This window comes from Primulina tabacum, chromosome 11 (assembly GCF_025594145.1).
Source record: "Primulina tabacum isolate GXHZ01 chromosome 11, ASM2559414v2, whole genome shotgun sequence".
NCBI classification, from domain to species: domain Eukaryota; kingdom Viridiplantae; phylum Streptophyta; class Magnoliopsida; order Lamiales; family Gesneriaceae; genus Primulina; species Primulina tabacum.
Window position 1 is genome coordinate 40,045,187 of NC_134560.1, and position 19,963 is coordinate 40,065,149.

Sequence of the window (19,963 nt, forward strand, 5' to 3'; positions counted from 1 at the left end):
TCAAATATGATATATATATATATATATATATAGAGTACTTCATGGCCGTAGAGAGTATTTTGGAGAGAATAGAGTCTTTTTCGTGTGAAGCTTTTTGTGTGCTTTTTCGTGAGGTTGAGAGAGGTCGGCTGAGGAGTTCTTGAATACAAGAAAAAAATGAGAGCCAAGCCTATTTTGATGATAAGCTTTGATGTGATCGTGTGATCACTTTGCAGTGCATGAGAGCTGTTGGAGTTTTTTTGAACAAACATTAGTTCAGTATTGAAGATTTTCGTGTGAAGAATTTGGGTGATTGATTCACAGATTTACCGTGTTGCTGATAGATGTTGACGACACTCAAGAACAACACCGACGCAGAGTTTTGATTGAAGAGTGGTTTCGTTTGGTTTTAAGAAAAACGTTTTTTATTTTATGCATCTAGTTTTTAGTATTGGTTTATTTTGATGCATTATAATTCCTTGGAGTGTTAAGAAATTTAGTTTTGTCACTCTCACACTTGTGCATAATTTAAATCTGGTGTTTGTTTATTATAATTTTATGTGTGTGTTGAATAATCAATTTCCGCTGCATGTTGTGCACTCGTGTTGACAACACCAGAGCACAACACTAATTTCTGATACACACATTATAGTTTATTTCATGTACATTTATGATCAACCTCTTGATTTTTCCTCAATTTTCATCATTTTTTTCATTTTTCAATAAAATTAGATTTTTATTATTTTTCAATCAAGTTTGTCCATTTGCACCTGACACTTCTGTATTTTAGAAATTTTGTGCATACTCAATGTCAACGGATGAGCGTGAAAACAGTTTTTAGGACGGGTTCACCGTCTTTTTTCGCGTTTTTTCTAGAGTAGACAACGGTCGGTCTGATTCGGTTTTACGTAATTATGGTTTATAAATGTCTAACCAAATAACCTAACCATGATAAAATGGTTTGATTCGATTTTATAGTACTATGATCGTTTATAAAGTTTTAAAAACAAATTCAATCGATTCATTATTTATCATTTTCAAAGATGTAGCTTTCTATAATTTTCATTTGTTTTTCGATTTTAAAATTATATATTTAGATAATTGAGTTGTCTTATTTTAATTTAATATTTTTAGTAAATTTAAATTATTTACATTATGTTTTTTTATACCTTTGTCAATAATGTGAAATATAAATTATATTATCTTAAAACATACAGAGATGTTTTTGAAACAATTTTGCACAAAATTATAGTTATTTATACAAATTTAATAAATCAAAAAATATATCAATATAAATACAATAATTCATATTTGAATTATTAAAATTATATATAGTAACTAATAGTCTAAATATAAATAAAATATTTATTTTATTAAAATACTTTTTTTTAAGGAAATTTCACTAAGCATGTAAAGAACTACAACTTTCATCCAAATGTTCAATTAAACAATGGGGAATCTCAAAATAAGTAGAAGGACTAGCATATAAATGAGCCGCTCGGGCCATGGCATGAGCTGCTGCATTTGCTTGTCTATAAACAAACTGAACCGAGAACGACGTTCCTTGATTTAAAAGAGATTTGCATTGGCGCACAATAAATCCAAATTCCGTATCATCATCTGTCGGGTTTTTTATGGCATCGACAACATTTTTCGCGTCAAGTTCAAAAATCACATTTGCAAGCTCCATTTCCTTGATCCAGGTAATAGCTTGGAGTAGCGCAAGAGCTTCACATTCCTTTATAGCAGGATTTCCGGCGTTGTGTTGCATTCGGCATGCTATAAACTCTCCATTTTCGTCACGCAGCACACCACTAAGTCCAAACCTGTTGCTCGAGGTGAACAAAGCAGCATCTGTATTGCACTTTAGGAAGGAAGCAGGAGGTTTATGCCATCTCTTGCAGCTGGTATCAACACTGTTGGAGTTGGGATACAATACTTTCTTTTTTCCAATTGCTTGCAACCAGTCATACAAATTCTGTAGTGCAAAATGCACCACCTATGTAGGTGTATTCTGTTGATTGTTCCACAGTTTTTCATTCCGTTGTCTCCATAAGCTCCATAAAATCATAACAACCATGCCCATTTCTTTAGTGGTTAGTGAGTTCAGCATCATAAATATGAATTCTACAAAGCTTTCAACTTGAGATGAGCAGGAATTTATACTTGTCACGAATTGGGTTTCACTCCAACAGCTTTGGGCAACTGGACATGTAAGAAATATATGCTAGGTATTCTCAATATCACCCCCACACTGAACGCATGTAAGAGGAACTTGAATACCTTTATGTTGAAGACTTGCTCGAACTGGGAGACAGTTTCTGGTTGCCCTCCATAAAAGTGTTTTACTTTAGGTGGGACTTGTAAATTCCAAATCTTCCCCCATTCTCCTGCCACTCCATTTTCTTCACTCAAAGCACTAGTCTCCAAGCAAATCCAATATCCCGACTTAACAGTATACTTCCCAGTCTTGCTATAATGCCATACCCAAGAATCTGGGCAGTTGGTCTCTTGCAGCGGAATTTGCAATATTGCTTTGACATCTCTGTCATTAAACAATTCATGTAATAATCCAATATCACATTGTTGAGGGTCTGAACTTATCAAATCCGATACTCTCAGCTCTTCCATGTTAGAGATTATAGGCGTTTGTATTCTGAAATTTGCATCATCTCGTAGCCAAGGATCATTCCAGACATTTATATTGGTTCCATTTCCTATCTTCTGTCGGCACCCTATCCTCATCAATGATTGAGCTCCAGATACTTTTCCATACAAAACTTGGATTATGGCCCAGTTGGGCTGAAAGAAAGTCCCCTCTAGGGAAATATCTAGCTTTAAAAGTTCTACTTGCGAGCGTATCAGGGCTGGAAATGAAGGACCAACCTTGCCTCCCTATCATTGCAAGATTGAAGCCGTGGAGATTTCTGAAACCAAGACCCCCTTTCTCTTTCCTTACACTCAATCTATCCCATGATAGCCAATTTATACATCTTTGGGTTGTTCTCTTAGAACCCCACCAGAACGAGTTTAACATCCTCTGGATTTCCTCTGCTAAGGACACTGGCAGCAGAAACACACTCATGCAGTACGATGGTATAGCTTGTGCCACAGCCTTTATAAGTATTTCACGGCCTGCTTTGGTTAGTGGTTTGCTCCTCCAAGATTGAATGCGTGACCAAATCCTCTCCTTTAGGTAGCTGAATATCGCTTTTTTCCTTCGCCCAATCAGTGATGGCAATCCAAGATATTTCCCAGTATCTAGTGTAGATGTCACCTGAAGAATTGATGAAATAGCATTTTTTATATCAAGGTGAACATTACCACTATAGTAGATACCTGATTTACCAAAGTTTATGGCTTGCCCAGATGCCTCTTGGTATGCAGTAAGTATATTCCGCATTGTTCGAGCTTCATCAGTTGTGGATCGGATGAAAAAGAAGCTATCATCTGCAAATAAAAGATGAGACACCTTTGGCGCTCCTCGACATATCTTATAGCCATGAAGCATTCCCTGTCTTTCTGCCTGGCAAATCAAAGCCGAGAGTCCCTCAGCACATAAAATAAATAAGTAAGGCGATAGTGGATCACCTTGTCGAAGACCACGCTGGGGTTGGATAGGGCCAATATCTTGATTATTCAGCAAAACAGAGTAGCGAACAGAGGTTATACACGCCATAATAAGCTGAACCCATTGTGCGTCAAACCCCATTTTGATCAGCATGCCTTTAAGATATCCCCAATCTACTCTATCATATGCTTTACTAATATCCACTTTCAGTGCCACACCACCCAACTTACCTTTCGTTTTCCGCTTCATATGGTGCAGAATCTCAAAAGCAACAAGGATATTATCTGTTATAGATCTTCCTTGCATAAAAGCCGATTGATGTATGGATATTGCTTTTGGGAGAACTCTCTTTAATCTGTTGGCAAGCACTTTTGCTATAATTCTGTAAAGTACATTACAGAGAGAAATTGGGCGGAAGTCTTTCATCGATGTTGGTGTCTCACATTTCGGGATCAAGATTATATTGGTGTCACTTAGGCTTGCTGGAAAGGAAGCTGTCTCCATCCACTTCTTGCATGTGCTGTAAACATCATGACCCACCAAATGCCAAAATTTCTGATAGAAATTCGGGTTAAAGCCATCTGGTCCAGGCGATTTATCTGGATGCATTTGAAACACAGCTTCTTTGAATTCTTCAAGAGTATACGGTGCAACTAGTGAGGCATTATCAGCTGCTGAGATAGTACTGTTGACCACATTCAATACAGGATCATAGTGGCCATTACTAGCTGAGTAAAGATCAACAAAATACTGCTTTGTAATCCGAGATAAGTTTGTCATATCCTCGTACCAGATGCCATCTTCATCCTGCAATCTGTTGATTTTATTCATCCTTCTCCTTGCATTTGCGTGTGAGTGAAAGAACTTTGTGTTCAAATCCCCTTCACTCAACCAATAAGACTTGGCTCGCTGGCGCCAATGATCTTCTTCTTGCACTAAGAGATCGATCATCTTGTTTCTTATTATATTGTATTCCTCCGCTGACTCTTGATCATGACAATTTCGAAGTTGTTCCAACTTTTGTTTATATCTTGTTATGCTTCCTTTGAACGCTGCCAGATTCTGTCTCCCCCAAGAGGACAATAATTCAGAGCATAATTGAAGTCTCGGTAGCAGATCTTGGCTTACTCCTGTCTCCCAACTATCTTGGACCAAGTCCTGAAATCATGGTTCCCTCAACCATTTGTTTTCAAACCAAAACCTTCTTGTACGATGAACGATTTCAGGAGGTGCTGTTTTGAGTAGTATGGGTGAGTGATCCGAAATAGATGCAATAAGGTTAAGTAGTTGGGCCTCTGGGAATAGAGTCATCCACTCTGAATTGCCAAAAGCGCGATCAAGACGTTCTTCAATGGCATTTGGCTTACCTCTGCATCGGAACCATGTGAATGGATACCCCTGTAGCTTGAGTTCTTGAAGCGCACACTCATTAATAGTGTCTCGAAACCCTCTGAATAACCACTCTGGGTGGTCCACCAAACCTCTTTTATCCTCAGTATGCAGCAAATCATTGAAATCTCCAATAACACACCATGGCAAATTAGATGCAGCAGCAATGGTTTGAAGCAGGCGCCATGATTCTCTTCTTCTATGTCTCTCGGGATAGCCATAAAAACCAGTCAATCGCCAACGGTTTGCATCATTGTTCACAACTTCCATATCCACATGATTATTTGAGAAAGTAAGCATCTGGCAGGTAGAAGATCGTCTCCAAAATACGCCAATTCCCCCGCTACGGCCGTCTCGATTTACAGCAAAACAACCTTCATAACCAATCTTTATCCGCATGTCTTCTAATTTATGGGCATGGACAAGAGTTTCAAATAAGAAAATAATATCAGGATTGTGAGTTTTGATTAACTCACGTAAGACAGGAACTGCTCTAGGGTTGCCCAATCCTCGGCAGTTCCAACTTAATATTATCATGGGTCCTGGCAGGCCTGGGACCCAGAGCCTGCCGATAAAAAAGAGTTTGTTGGGTTATTCATTGTTGTTGTCACCTGTTGGGCCTCAGCTTCTTTTGTTTGAGGATCCAAATTCATAGGGGCCCGTGGATCTATGGAACATTCAGGCCCACGCCTTCGCTTGCGCTCCTCAATTATTTCCATTATGTAGTCCTCCGAATCATGCATGTTGATTTGATTTGGATTATTTTGAGAAGCATTCTGAAAATCCTCCGTAATATTCGTCCTGTTTTGCCGCTGATTGATAGCCACATCCATAATTGCCAGTTGTTTCCCATTCATTGCGCCACTCAGATTTCTTTCCATATTGGCATCATCATTCAAACTGCAGCGATGTCTATGACCTTGGCCGAGCCCCTCATCAGTAGTTCCAGGCATACCGAGGGACTCATCATCACGAAGCCATCGACTACCCTCTGTATTTGCATTTCTCCTTATCGGTGCACGGAGCTAGATTCCCCATTTTTTTTAATATCATCTTCAGGGGTGCTGAAAATCTTTTCACAGAACCTATCTGTATGACCAAGTAATCCACAAATAAAGCAGAATTGAGTTAATCGTTCATACTTGAAATTTACAATCATCCAGTCTCCTCCTTGTTTCCGGATTTTCTTAAAGCGCTTCAGTGGCTTGGTAGCATCAATTGTAACCCGAATCCTCATAAAGTTGCGCCATATAGAAGAATTATTACTGATATCATATGCAACAAACTTACCAATAAAGTCTCCAAGTAATTTTCCAATATTTTTCGACATAAACCCAATTGGTAAATCAAACACTTGAACCCAGAAATCCACCTCGTGGAAGGCGATCATAGATGGTATTTCTCCCGATTCCAATTTATGCAGAATAAGAAGATGGTTGTCGAACGACCAGGGACCACCCTCTTGGATTCGCTTCATGTCAATTTTGTGAAAAAACTGGAATAAGTATAAATTGCCCTCTAATTCTTTTATACAGATCCCTTTACCTGATCTCCATATACTGGCCAGTCGATTCTTCATGGCATTGAAATTGATGGACCGATCTATAAGGAATCGTCCAACCAAGCAGAGTTCCTGGTCAGAGCCTTCGATGGGGATAGTGTTTTCCTCAATGATAACTTCCTCATCCTTTGACAGAGTCAAGTTCTCCATGAACCGTTCCATGGAGATATTTACTTTGGAGATAAATATTTGTGTAAGATCTGTAAGGTAAGGAAATACAGAGAAAACGAGGACCTCTCAACAAGGAGAGAAAACCGCAGGCCTCTCAACAAGGAGAGAAATAAATTACGCTACAATTTTGTGGGACGCTGCCTAAAATTATCGAATCATGGCATAGTAAAATTTAATATGTCAATAATAGCTTAATTCAATAAAACATTGTTTGATATGTATGTATGTATATATATCTCCATTTGCAAAACAACATTATCATGGCAGGAAAACCAAATTCTCGCGTACTAACAGATGTTAATAAAATGGAGTTTTTATTTAATCACTTGATTGTAAATATTTTCATTTCCAAAATCTCATAATTGGCTTTAGTTCTACATCTATAGAAGTCTCTCCATATAACTTGAGGACTTGTCTTATTCCACATGTGAAATCCCACCACCTGTGTCTGCCCTCGTTCTGCAAAAACATCCAACAAAAGAAGGTTATGTTACAAGTTAAAAATGAACCAAATCCAACCAAAGATGATGGGAGGTAGTCGTCTCTCTTCAACACTACTTTCAATACCTAAATCCATCCAAGAAGACGAACAAAAAATCACAAAGAAGTAACATGAAATTTACTTGTGATCCGAAGGATTTGGCATTAGTTCGTAGACGATTGTTGCGACCACATCCCTCTTCAGCTGCAGAAAAATGGGATTCAAATCATGTAAGATAATGGATGTGATATGGACATTTTTTTTTTTGCATGCAAAAGTACCTGAGTTGCTTCCCCTTTCAACCCAATGTAATGTATTTGAGTTGTATCACCACCAAAATTATCTGGGAAATGTAAAGTGATGTTTCCCAAGCCTTGAAATCTTGAATATCTGATTTGATGCATCAATACGACAGTGAAAAGTCAAAATTGATGACAAATGACCCTCGTTGTGCTTCAGGATTATGTTTGCAAGAAATGCAGAAATGTAAAAGAATTAGTTAAAAAATATCAACGAGTTGCCCCCAAAAGCAGAAGTAAATTTTACCTTGTCTGATACTCTAAAACTCCTTGCAAGTTTTCTGCCAAGTCCCACTCCTAAGGTGAGCAAATAAGTTATTCGAGTACGCTACTATGTGGACGTTCCATTTAAAAAAGCAAACGAAAGCACACCTGCACAGGTTGCATGCTTTGAGCATCTGAAAAATCAATACCATCCCGATTGATAAATCTGCATTTAAAAGAACATTAAAGTGTCAAAAAGGAGGTTCAGGGTCCAGGGACATCAACATTTAAGTGAAAAAAAAAACTAGGGTGGCTATGATCCCACGACTCTCTAATACCATAGCTCATATTATAAAAAATCTGTCAGCTTAACCACCTAATCAGGAATTCATACAAAAACAGATGTTGCTTGCACAAACTCACGCTCTCATTTTTGAAGGGCTGGTCCCATCAGCACCACCAACAATGGAAATGCTCTTGATCTTAACATCCGATGTAAATCTACACACAAGATTTAGCGAAAAGATTAATAAAAATTTAGCAAAATTAACTTAGAAGAGTTACAAGTAGAAAAAATAAATATTGATCAAGCCAACAAGGAAAAGGATGATGAAACAGATCACAATAATAGATAAAGCTGCCGTGTTAAAACTTTCTGTTAGGCACGTTGTTCTTCTGTCTTACTGGCTCCATGGTTTAGTTTCTTAGTTAAAAATAAAAGGAAATATTAACAATGTCTTATTTAGTATAACAGACATCAACACTTACGGAATAAATACAATCAATTCCGGATCGCCGTCGTTGCTTTCCAGGTGACCCTGTTATGGTTTAAACCAGCGTAAAAATGATTGAAAGTATAAGCCTTCATGGTGCCATGTTTTCACACATCTGATCATTATACCAAATGTGCATCGCATACATTCGAACACTGCTCTAGCATGTCATGCAAAGAAAGAAATTGAATCCATATTGACTAAAACCTGGTGAATCGTATTCAAGAACAACAAACTAGTACTCTGTTATAAGAGAAGATGCCCAAGTTCATGCAGTTTTCTAGATAAAAAAAACATAATATTTGATACTACTGGCATACACAAGGGAAGGAACTACAGAGATCATTGCAACTTGACGTAACCACATGCTGAATACCTCTGAAGAATTAAGGCGCTGCTCCCAAGCTCTGAATACCGACTTGACACTTCCAGAAACAGCTTCATTCAATGCAGAAACCTTGGGGGCAGTAAAACTTTTCATTCATTTCACGCTTAAAGTGTGACATCTAATTATTCTTTGATATAAAACAGGATTATAACATCAATCTAAGGGATTCGTGATCAAAAGATTCAATGATAAATAAATAAATGATATAATGTCGTAAGTTAGGCCTAAGACAAAAAAAAAGGTGCACGCTTGTTATTTGCATGTGCACGCAAAATCCAACATAGGAACACTATAAAAGTCCTTGAAATATCTTTTATTTTTGTAAATATACACATTACGCGCGTTCACAAAGAATAGCTATTAAAACAGAGGTATATCCAGAAGCAAAAATTATATAGAGACAGAATAAATGTCCTCACACAATCCCCCTTTTAACATTCTCATTTCTCACCTTCTACTACAACTGGACTTTATTGCCTTGATCAAACCTCAGCCCACCTTGCCTTGGAACTAGAACAAGGCCAAATGATAGTACAGACAAGTCGTTCTACACATTTAGCACGAACTTTAGGCTACTGCATTCCTAATTCGATTCGGACACTGTGATAGGCATACTATGTATTATTGAAACCCACAGAAATATGAACTGTTAGACGCAGTAGAGTGTGACAACTAACAACACAATATCGAAACAAAAGAAATCAATAAAAGGGAACAAACCATCAAATATATACATTGTAAGCAGGAGCAAACACGATCGAGAAAGAAGATTCGAACCTTAGATAAATCCACATGTTTGTAAAGAGACCAATCGGAGGAGCAATCGTGCTCCTCGCAGCTGTGATCGTGCAAGCATGCCATTTTTCGAGTGTGATTGAACAATTGTGTGTGTGAAACCGTGTTAGGGCAAGAGATTTATGTACGTCATCATTCTCTACGCTTAACAGGGAATATATATAATATATATATATATATATATATAATTTGTTTTACTTTTCTAGTAATTAGTTTAGTGACGATTTTTTAAAAAAATAAAGATTTTTCAGATCAAATTAATATATGATGTTATATAAAAAGTAGTTTTTTAATAGACTCATGTAAAATAATATCATTAATAGATAATATAGACTACTGATCCAGAGGCGTGAGGAAATTTTTTCATCTTGAGCTATTTTATTGATAACAAAAATAAAATAGTATAAATTAAATATTAAAAAATTAAAATATGGTAAAATACTAATTTATAATAAAAAAACACTTATTAAATATTTAATGATAACTGCAAAAATTACATAGTGACACGAAAAAGATATAAACTACTGAAGTTGTGCTCTGCGGTTTTTCATAAAATAGAATTCATCAATTATTGCATCGGTGTCGATCTTTGCTGTAATCTCTATTTCAATATAGATAATCATAAAATCTGTCAAGAACTCATCTTCCATATTATTTCGGAGAAAAGTTTTAAGAAGTTTCATAGTTGAGAATGATCGTTCTGTTGTTGCAGTAGAAACATGAAGTGTTAAAACAAGACGAATCAATCTTTCAATTAAATGATAATGTTGTGTCTTTTCATTCTCTACTAATTGTCGACATAATTCAAAAATTGTAGAGATATTCTGAAACCTTTCATGATAATTATATCAAATTTATAATGCTCCAACTGACTTCTCAAATAATGTAGTACTTGCCCATTGAAATCAATGAGATATAATTTTTATGCAAGATTGTAAATATCATCAACAATAAACAACTTAAAGTTGTCTCGAGGTTCCAAAGCAGAGTTAAGTCTAAAAAGTTCTATAACCCCATCATTGAATCTGTTATTGAGTTATCAAACATGATAATCTATTGTAGTATGAAACACATCAAAACGATAATGGAGCTCAAATGTAATAGAATTTCTTTGATGACACAAACTTCCTGTAGCAGATCTATAACAGGCATTCATATTTGGTTCTCAATGCCATTATTTTCACAAACTGATTGCACAATCGTTAGAAGAATATCATAACATTCTGCTCTCAAAATATGAAGTAAGTCTTTTGTAGTTGAGACAAAATCCATTGCATTTAAAATGTCTAATACTTTTCTTACAAAGCTCGACAAAGCAAATCGGTTATCCCCATAATCTTATGCATCATTTATAATATAAATACGAAATCAAATTATCTCAATTCAATCAAAGAACATGTAGCTTCCCCCGTATAAATTCGAAGATGTTTCTTCCACCGTGTACTAAACCACAATAATCACATAGTTGTACATATCTATCATACTGCAAATCGACTCAAAATGAAAACTCCAACGCATCTTGCCAGCTTGCTGCAAAGTTCCAATTTGATTAAGGCCAGTATATGTGGGGACCCGAGCTCTAACTCAATTCCTTTTTTGGGATTAATTGGATCTTTGCTAGAGAATGTGGGTCATAAAAAAGAATTCTTTTAAACATTATAAACTAATGTATATAAATCATACACCATACACAATGTTGTCATATTATTGAACTCCAAATAACATTCACATGTTCAACTACAAGTATTCTACTAGTGTTTAGGATCTAATACATGTCTAGTATTACATCACTAGTCCTTCTTCTTGGCCCGAAATCTCCACGCTATCTCGATCTCTCATCTCTGTCGCGACCCAGATCCTATCCCACCTGTCGTTATGCACACATACAGACACAACAACAGCCGAAAACTCCGGTGAGAACAAATCACAGTATAAAACATGGTATACATGCATATACACAATATAAATCATGAAACATACCATTATGAATAAAATCAATAGTAATAGGTTCCATAATCTGTGAAACCAAATCAATATAAGCATGCAACTGAAATCAATTCAGATCTTGGACTCGACTCGTATCTAACTCTAGGGATCCCGGTGTGAATAAGACGTCACAGTCTGCCACCTACCCTCCCAATCGGGGTGACGGTACGTCTTATTCCTAGACTTCGGTCATGTCTGTATCGAATGTCTACAATCGGAGTAAATCTGCTCCTATGCGTCGATAACACCGAACATCTAGAAATTTGGCAAATCTGCCAATGATTTTCCTATCTTAATGCTTGAATATACATCTATAAACAAAGCATAAGCATAACAAGATATAAACAACAATCTAGTATGTGATTTTGGGAAACTCAAATCAAATCTAATTCGAGTTGTATCTTCCCGAATTCACATGAATTATACCTTTCTTGTCGTAGTCTTTATCTAGGTCGAAATCTCGAAGGCGAATCAGACAATATCAACTCTGAAATGACAATGTTGAAATGTCCAATATCAATCCACAACTCAATTCAACACATGTATGAATCAATAATTAATCTTGATACAATTCGACGGCATAACGGCGTAGTTTCTCGATACCGATCAACTCAATAAAAATAGCCAACACAAGAACCATATCATCAACTCATAATCATCACAATATATGCATCATGCCCTCTAAATCGGTATAACTTCATACACATATATGCTGGAAATCTAAACAATCTCATATCATAACCGTTCTTCGATTCGTTTGTAATTCTACGATCATCACAATCATGGGAACACAAAATATAAATCAAATCTGATTTCTTCCAACATATATACATCGAACCATGCTGAAAATAAACCATACTTACATCCTTTTGAAGCTTATGATGCAAAGAACACAAATCTGAACTCGGAATTAAAATCGAATGAGTGGATCTTGCACAAGCTAATTTCTAAGCTAGAAGAAACTTGGAGAATTCTTTCATGGAACTCTCGGCCTTTGCTGCTGGAAAAGGAAGGAAGTGAAGACAACTCAACCTATATGCATGGCCTAGGACAAGTGTTATTATTTTTCAATCAACACGTCGCACCGCAGGTGCGATAGCATTTCACCGCGGTTGCGCCTAGCTCTCGGCCTCCCTTTCAATTTTCCAAATTCGACGACCGCGGGTGCGGTCACTTCTGCACCGCAGGTGCGCTGGTAGTTCGTACAAAAATCCCCAACTTACTGCCCATCAACAGCGGGTGCACTCTCACTTGGACCGCAGGTGCGGTGTCCCTTCGGCATCACCTTCATAAATTCAGAATTAAACAACCGCAGATGCGGTTCTGTCTAAGTCGCAGGTGCGGTCTCCATTTCCTACAACACTTCATAATTTCATTCTATCGACCTACAATCTCAGGCCCTTACATTTCTCCCCCTCTTAGATAAAAGTTCGTCCTCGAACTCGCAAGTACTCAATCAAGGTATATATAAGATGCAATATAATCAAAACTGAATAAATACTCACATCATGAAAATAGCTCGGGATATCTCTGTCTCATCTCTGATTCTGTCTCCCAAGTCGCTTCTTCAATGCCATGACGACTCTACTGGACTTTCACTAGTGGAATAGTCTTCGTTCTGAGCTGCTTTTCTTTTCGATCCAAAATCTGTAATGGTTGCTCAAAATAACTCAGTGTATCGTCAAGCTCGGCCTCATCAGGCTGAATGACATGAGAAGCATCAGGCATGTATCTACGCAGCATCGATACATGAAAAACGTCATGTATCCCATATAAAGAATGAGGAAGAGCAAGTCGATATGCTCGATCGCCAATCTTCTCAAGAATCTCGTACGGACCGATGTATCTAGGAGATAACTTCCCGCGTTTGCCAAATCTGACAACGCCTCTGAAAGGGGAAATCTTCAAAAATACTCTGTCTCCCTGCTCGAATACTAACGATCTTCGTCTGATGTTCGCATATTTGGCTTGCCTATCCTATGCTGTCTTCATTCTCTTCTGAATGATCTTCACCTTCTCAGTCATTTCACGAATCATGTCAGGTCCAAGTTCTGGTACCTCAGATATATCATCCCAATACAGAGGAGATCTGCACTTCTTGCCATATAAAGCTTCAAATGGTGCCATCTCGATGCTCATCTGATAGCTGTTGTTGTACGAGAACTCACAAAGTGTTAGTGAATCTTGCCAACTAATGCCAAAGTCTAGCACTACAGCTCTCAGCATATCCTCTAAGGTCTAGATAGTCCGCTCTGACTGTCCGTCCGTCTGGGGATAATATGCAGTGCTCAGGTGCAATGTCGTACCCAAAGCCTGCTGCAGACTGTGCCAGAAATGAGAAGTGAATCGTGGATCACGATCTGATACGATCGACTTTGGCACACCATGCAATCTGACTACCTCTCTGATATATATCTCAGCCATCTGATCATGTCGGTACGTCATTCTGTACGGAATAAAGCATGCTGATTTGGTCAATCTGTCAATAATGACCCAAACCGCATCACAGCCCCGGGATGATCGTGGTAACTTCGTAACGAAATTCATGGAAATGTGATCCCATTTCCATTCAGGAATAGATAAACTCTGAAGTAGACCTCCGGGTTTCTTCCTCTCGGCCTTCACCTGTTGGCAATTCAAGCACTTAGACACAAATTCTGCAATGTCTGACTTCATCTGTTTCCACCAGAACTGTGTCTTCAAATCGTTATACATCTTCCTGCCACCAGGATGAATACCGAACCGACTACAGTGCGCTTCTGACAATATCTGTTGTTTCAAATCTGAAACATCTGGCACTACAAGACGGTTATTCACATACAAAACATGATCATATACATGATATTCTGACAAATGTCCCTGACCTGACTATCTGAATCGATTTCTGAACATTCTGATATGTTCTTTGTGCTTCTTTAATTCTCATAATCAAATCTGGCTCAACTTGAATCGTAGTAAGTCGTAGTGGTCTACTATCTGTATCAAATGCTAATCCAGACAAACAGCAATCTTCAATCATCTTTGAAACACCTATCGTCGATAAGGATAGGGAACATACCTTTCGACTCAAGGCATCCGCTGCTGCATTTGACTTCCCTGGATAGTACTTGATCTCGCAATCAAAGTCTTTCAGTAGATCAAGCCATCTACGCTGTCTCATGTTCAACTCTGACTGAGAAAATAAATACTTCAGGCTTTTGTGATCAGAGTAGATCTCAAATTTCTCGCCATAGAGATAGTGACGCCAGATCTTTAGTGCAAATATGATAGCCGCCAATTCAAGATCATGAATTGGGTATCGAATCTCGTGTGGCTTCAGCTGTCTCGAGGCATATGAGATCACATGTCCTCGTTGCATAAGAACACAGCCTAATCCCCTGTGAGATGCATCACAATATACAACGAAATCACCAGTACCTGCAGATATCGTCAATACTGGAGCACTGATCAGTCGTTTCTTCAACTCCACAAAGCTAGACTCACAAGCTTCAGACCACACGAATGGCGCATTCTTCTGTGTCAACTGGGTAATCGGCTTCGCTATATTGGAGAAATCTTGAATAAATCGTCGGTAATAACCTGTTAGACCCATAAAACTGTGTATCTCTGGCACAGAAGTCGGTCTCGGCCAACTGATCACAGCTTCAACTTTACTCGGATCCACAGAAATACCGTCTCCAGATATAATATGACCCAAAAAGACAACATGTCTCAGCCAGAACTCACATTTCGACAATTTAGCATATAGTCTCTCATTTCTCAATGTCTGCAGCACAGTTCTTAAATGTCCGGCATGCTCAGTTTCATTCTTGGAATATACCAAAATATCATCAATAAAAACAATAACAAACTCATCTAGATACTTCTGAAAGATACGGTTCATCAAACTCATAAACACCGCTGGAGCATTCGTTAAATCGAAAGGCATGACAATGAATTCATAATGTCCATACCTGGTTCGGAACGCTGTCTTCGGTATATCAACATCTCGGACTCTCAGCTGGTGATATCCAGATCTCAGATCGATCTTGGAATAGACAGAGGATCCCTACAACTGATCAAATAAGTCGTCGATACGAGGCAACGGATATTTGTTCTTCACTGTTGCCTTGTTCATTTGTCGGTAATCAATACACAATCTCATCGAACCGTCTTTCTTTCGAACAAATAATACCGGAGCACCCCAAGGCGATACACTCGGTCTGATGTAGCCCTTGGCCAATAAATCTTCGAGCTGTTCTTTCAATTCTTTTAATTCAATAGGCGCCATTCTATAGGGAGCTCGAGATATAGGAACAGTACCTGAAATGAGATCGATGCTAAAATCTACCTCTCGGGCTGGGGGTAGCCCTGGAATCTCGTCGGGGAATACATCAGCAAACTCACGTACCACTGGCAGATCTGCCAATGACGGACTCGATTTCAGTAAATCTACTGAATATATATGGAACCCCTCTGCTCCATTTTGCAACAATCTACTCATAGTCAAAGCGGATACTAAGGGAATCCGAGATCTGGAACCCTTACCGTAGAATTTTCACTCGTCAGCCATCTCTGGTCTGAACCTGACAATCTTCTGGAAATAGTCTACAGTGGCTCGGTACTTGGTTAACATATCAATCCCAACAATACAATCAAAATCAGCTATCCCAAGCACAATACCATCTAAATTGATCTCATGACCTTCAAACTGTAGTATACAATGTCTAACTGAAGTCACAGATATAAGAACACTTCCCAACGGAGAAGAAATAGACACTACCGTAGCTAATGCTTCGACAGGCAATGAATGTAATAATGCAAAATGTTCTGATATGAATGTATGAGATGCACCTGTATCTATCAATACATAGGCAGGATAACCGCAAAGAAAACAGTTACCTGCGATCACATCGTCCGGTGCATCTTGGGCCTGCTCCTCTGTCAATGCAAAGACCTGAGCCTGTTGTCTGGGAGGCTGGCTCACGGTTTGGCTACCTCTGGCTCTGGGCTGTGTCTGTGTAGGAGTGGGCTGAAAGGAATGAACAGATGAAGCTTGCCTCTCAGGCTGAGCTACTGAACCAGATGACCCTGCACCCTGAATTCTCTGTGAACCTTTCTGTGGACAGACTTTGGCGAAATGTCCTTGCTGCCTACATATGTTATATCTGCCCATCACACCCTGACACTGCTCGGTGGCATGTCTACCTCCACAAGAACTGCAATACACACCTGTATACTCTGTACTCTGGCCAGGACCTCTCTGTCGTGACCCACTGGAGCTCGACGAACTGCTCCCTGATCTCTTGAACTATTTTCCCTTTGCTTTCAGCTGATCTTTTCTCCCGCTGCTGCTACCACCACTCTCGAATCTGGGAGGGGGTTTAAATGAAGGTTGTGGCACTCTCGGAGTAGGAGCGACATAGGAAGTGCTTCGTTGCCTAAGCAATCCAGCTTCTGCCCCCTTGGCACGGTTCAATGCTTCAGCAAAATTATTGGGCCTACCGGTATTCACCAAGTTAAAGATTTCTGGATTCAGGTCATTGATAAACTGATCCTGCAACGGCTTCGTCATTGTCTGCGACATGAGGAGCAAATCGGAGCAATGCAGAGAACTTAGAAACATACTCCTCAATATTTAGCTGTCCTTGTCTCAAATTGGCAAATTCAGCACCTTTGTCTTTTCGGTAGGACACGGGGAAAAATCGCTGATAAAACTCAGTCTTGAACACCTTCCAAGTAATCTGCGTGCCACGGTGCTCCAATGCTCTTTTCGTAGTCAACCACCAATTCTTTGCTACTTCTTGCAGTTGATGTCCAACCAATTTCACTCGTCGCTCGTCGGGGTAGTCAAGAGATTCAAATAACATCTCTATATCATCGAGCCAACTTTCACACTCCACTGAATTTTCTGTGCCCTTCAGTGTCGGTGGTCGAAATGACTGAAACCTTTTCAGCAAAGTTTCCATCGGTGTAGCAGTCACATCCATCAGATCATTGGATGTACTACCCTGTTCTGGTACCCGGCCTGCTGCTGGTTGCGGTACTCGTCGAGACGGCATATCTGAATATCAAACAGATTAATACACAATCTATACAGTCTGTCTCAGCCCTCCTCTGATCATATACCTCTGATCCAGAATCGGTTCTGATTCAGTTTTTGCGAATACATGCTGTAAATCAACTCAGATAACAAGACAACATGTAATAGGGAAAGCAATAAATCATGCTAGCACAAGAAAAGCAAGGAAGACGACTCGATCTACCCCGCTCATTCTACTCTATCTTAGTCTAAAGGATCTATTGCTCTGATACCACCTGTTGTGGGGACCCGGGCTCTAACTCAATTCATTTTTTGGGATTAATTGGATTTTTCTAGAGAATGTGGGTCATAAAAAAGAATTCTTTTAAACGTTATAAACTAATGTATATAAATCATACACCATACACAATGTTGTCATATTATTGAACTCCAAATAACATTCACATGTTCAACTACAAGTATTCTACTAGTGTTTAGGATCTAATACATGTCTAGTATTACATCACTAGTCCATCTTCTTGGCCCGAAATCTCCACGCTATCTCGATCTCTCATCTCTGTCGCGACCCAGATCCTGTCCCACCTGTCGTTATGCACACATACAGACACAACAATAGCCGGAAACTCCGGTGAGAACAAATCCTAGTATAAAACATGGTATACATGCATATACACAATATAAATCATGAAACATACCATTATGAATAAAATCAATAGTAATAGGTTCCATAATCTGTGAAACCAAATCAATATAAGCATGCAACTGAAATCAATTCAGATCTTGGACTCGACTCGTATCTAACTCTAGGGATCCCGCTGTGAATAAGATGTCACAGTCTGCCACCTACCCTCCTAATTGGGGTGACGGTACGTCTTATTCCTAGACTTCGGTCCTGTCTGTATCGAATGTCTACAATCGGAGTAAATCTGCTCCTATGCGTCGATAACACCGAACATCTAGAAATTTGGCAAATCTGCCAATGATTTTCCTATCTTAATGCTTGAATATACATCTATAAACAAAGCATAAGCATAACAAGATATAAACAACAATCTAGTATGTGATTTTCGGAAACTCAAATCAAATCTAATTCGAGTTGTATCTTCCCGAATTCACATGAATTATACCTTTCTTGTCGTAGTCTTTATCTAGGTCGAAATCTCGAAGGCGAATCAGACAATATCAACTCTGAAATGACAATGTTGAAATGTCCAATATCAATCCACAACTCAATTCAACACATGTATGAATCAATAATTAATCTTGATACAATTCGACGGCATAACGGCGTAGTTTCTCGATACCGATCAACTCAATAAAAATAGCCAACACAAGAACCATATCATCAACTCATAATCATCACAATATATGCATCATGCCCTCTAAATCGGTATAACTTCATACACATATATGCTGGAAATCTAAACAATCTCATATCATAACCGTTCTTCGATTCGTTTGTAATTCTACGATCATCACAATCATGGGAACACAAAATATAAATCAAATCTGATTTCTTCCAACATATATACATCGAACCATGCTGAAAATAAACCATACTTACATCCTTTTGAAGCTTATGATGCAAAGAACACAAATCTGAACTCGGAATTAAAATCGAATGAGTGGATCTTGCACAAGCTAATTTCTAAGCTAGAAGAAACTTGGAGAATTCTTTCATGAACTCTCGGCCTTTGCTGCTGGAAAAGGAAGGAAGTGAAGACAACTCAACCTATATGCATGGCCTAGGACAAGTGTTATTATTTTTCAATCAACACGTCGCACCGCAGGTGCGGTAGCATTTCACCGCGGTTGCGCCTAGCTCTCGGCCTCCCTTTCAATTTTCCAAATTCGACGACCGCGGGTGCGGTCACTTCTGCACCGCGGGTGCGCTGGTAGTTCGTACAAAAATCCCCAACTTACTGCCCATCAACAGCGGGTGCACTCTCACTTGGACCGCAGGTGCGGTGTCCCTTCGGCATCACCTTCATAAATTCAGAATTAAACAACCGCAGATGCGGTTCTGTCTAAGTCGCAGGTGCGGTCTCCATTTCCTACAACACTTCATAATTTCATTCTATCGACCTACAATCTCAGGCCCTTACAGTATATGTCTCACGAATACCAGTTGCTATTGAAACGTCTGCTTATTCGTTTTGCTTAAAATGTGCTAGAAATTTTTTTTCCCTCTTACATATATATATATATATATATATATATATATATATATATATATATTTTTTGAAAATACTTTGTACCATTTTAAAAATAAACAATTAACTAACATTAAAAAATCAAAGGAAAATATTTTAAATCGTCAAACGTTTTACCAAACCTAAAAACA

The 19,963-nt window shown here is 38.6% G+C and overlaps 4 protein-coding genes across 5 annotated transcripts; all 4 read right to left on the minus strand.

The window, feature by feature from the left end:
- Positions 1 to 1,381: 1,381 nt before the first annotated feature.
- Positions 1,382 to 2,610, minus strand: LOC142519880 (uncharacterized). The gene is made up of 2 exons (XM_075622895.1): positions 2,263 to 2,610; positions 1,382 to 1,957 (listed from the first exon to the last, which is right to left on the minus strand). The coding sequence occupies exons 1-2, from the start codon at positions 2,608 to 2,610 to the stop codon at positions 1,382 to 1,384; spliced, it is 924 nt and encodes a 307-aa protein (XP_075479010.1).
- A 2,104-nt stretch (positions 2,611 to 4,714) lies between these two features.
- On the minus strand, positions 4,715 to 5,338 carry LOC142519881 (uncharacterized). Its single transcript, XM_075622896.1, has one exon. The coding sequence runs from the start codon at positions 5,336 to 5,338 to the stop codon at positions 4,715 to 4,717; it is 624 nt and encodes a 207-aa protein (XP_075479011.1).
- Positions 5,339 to 5,948: 610 nt separating this feature from the next.
- Positions 5,949 to 6,662, minus strand: LOC142519882 (uncharacterized protein At4g02000-like). The gene has a single exon (XM_075622897.1). The coding sequence runs from the start codon at positions 6,660 to 6,662 to the stop codon at positions 5,949 to 5,951; it is 714 nt and encodes a 237-aa protein (XP_075479012.1).
- Positions 6,663 to 6,968: 306 nt separating this feature from the next.
- Positions 6,969 to 9,756, minus strand: LOC142519032 (uncharacterized). Of its 2 annotated transcripts, XM_075621921.1 has the most exons (9): positions 9,594 to 9,755; positions 8,805 to 8,885; positions 8,424 to 8,473; positions 8,079 to 8,156; positions 7,824 to 7,881; positions 7,699 to 7,748; positions 7,434 to 7,542; positions 7,295 to 7,356; positions 6,969 to 7,130 (listed from the first exon to the last, which is right to left on the minus strand). In XM_075621921.1, the coding sequence occupies exons 1-9, from the start codon at positions 9,675 to 9,677 to the stop codon at positions 7,088 to 7,090; spliced, it is 615 nt and encodes a 204-aa protein (XP_075478036.1). In that variant the 5' UTR covers positions 9,678 to 9,755; the 3' UTR covers positions 6,969 to 7,087. The 2 variants fall into 2 exon arrangements, with proteins under 2 accessions (XP_075478036.1, XP_075478037.1); XM_075621922.1 differs by lacking the exon at positions 8,805 to 8,885 and having other exon boundaries at positions 9,594 to 9,756.
- Positions 9,757 to 19,963: the final 10,207 nt, after the last annotated feature.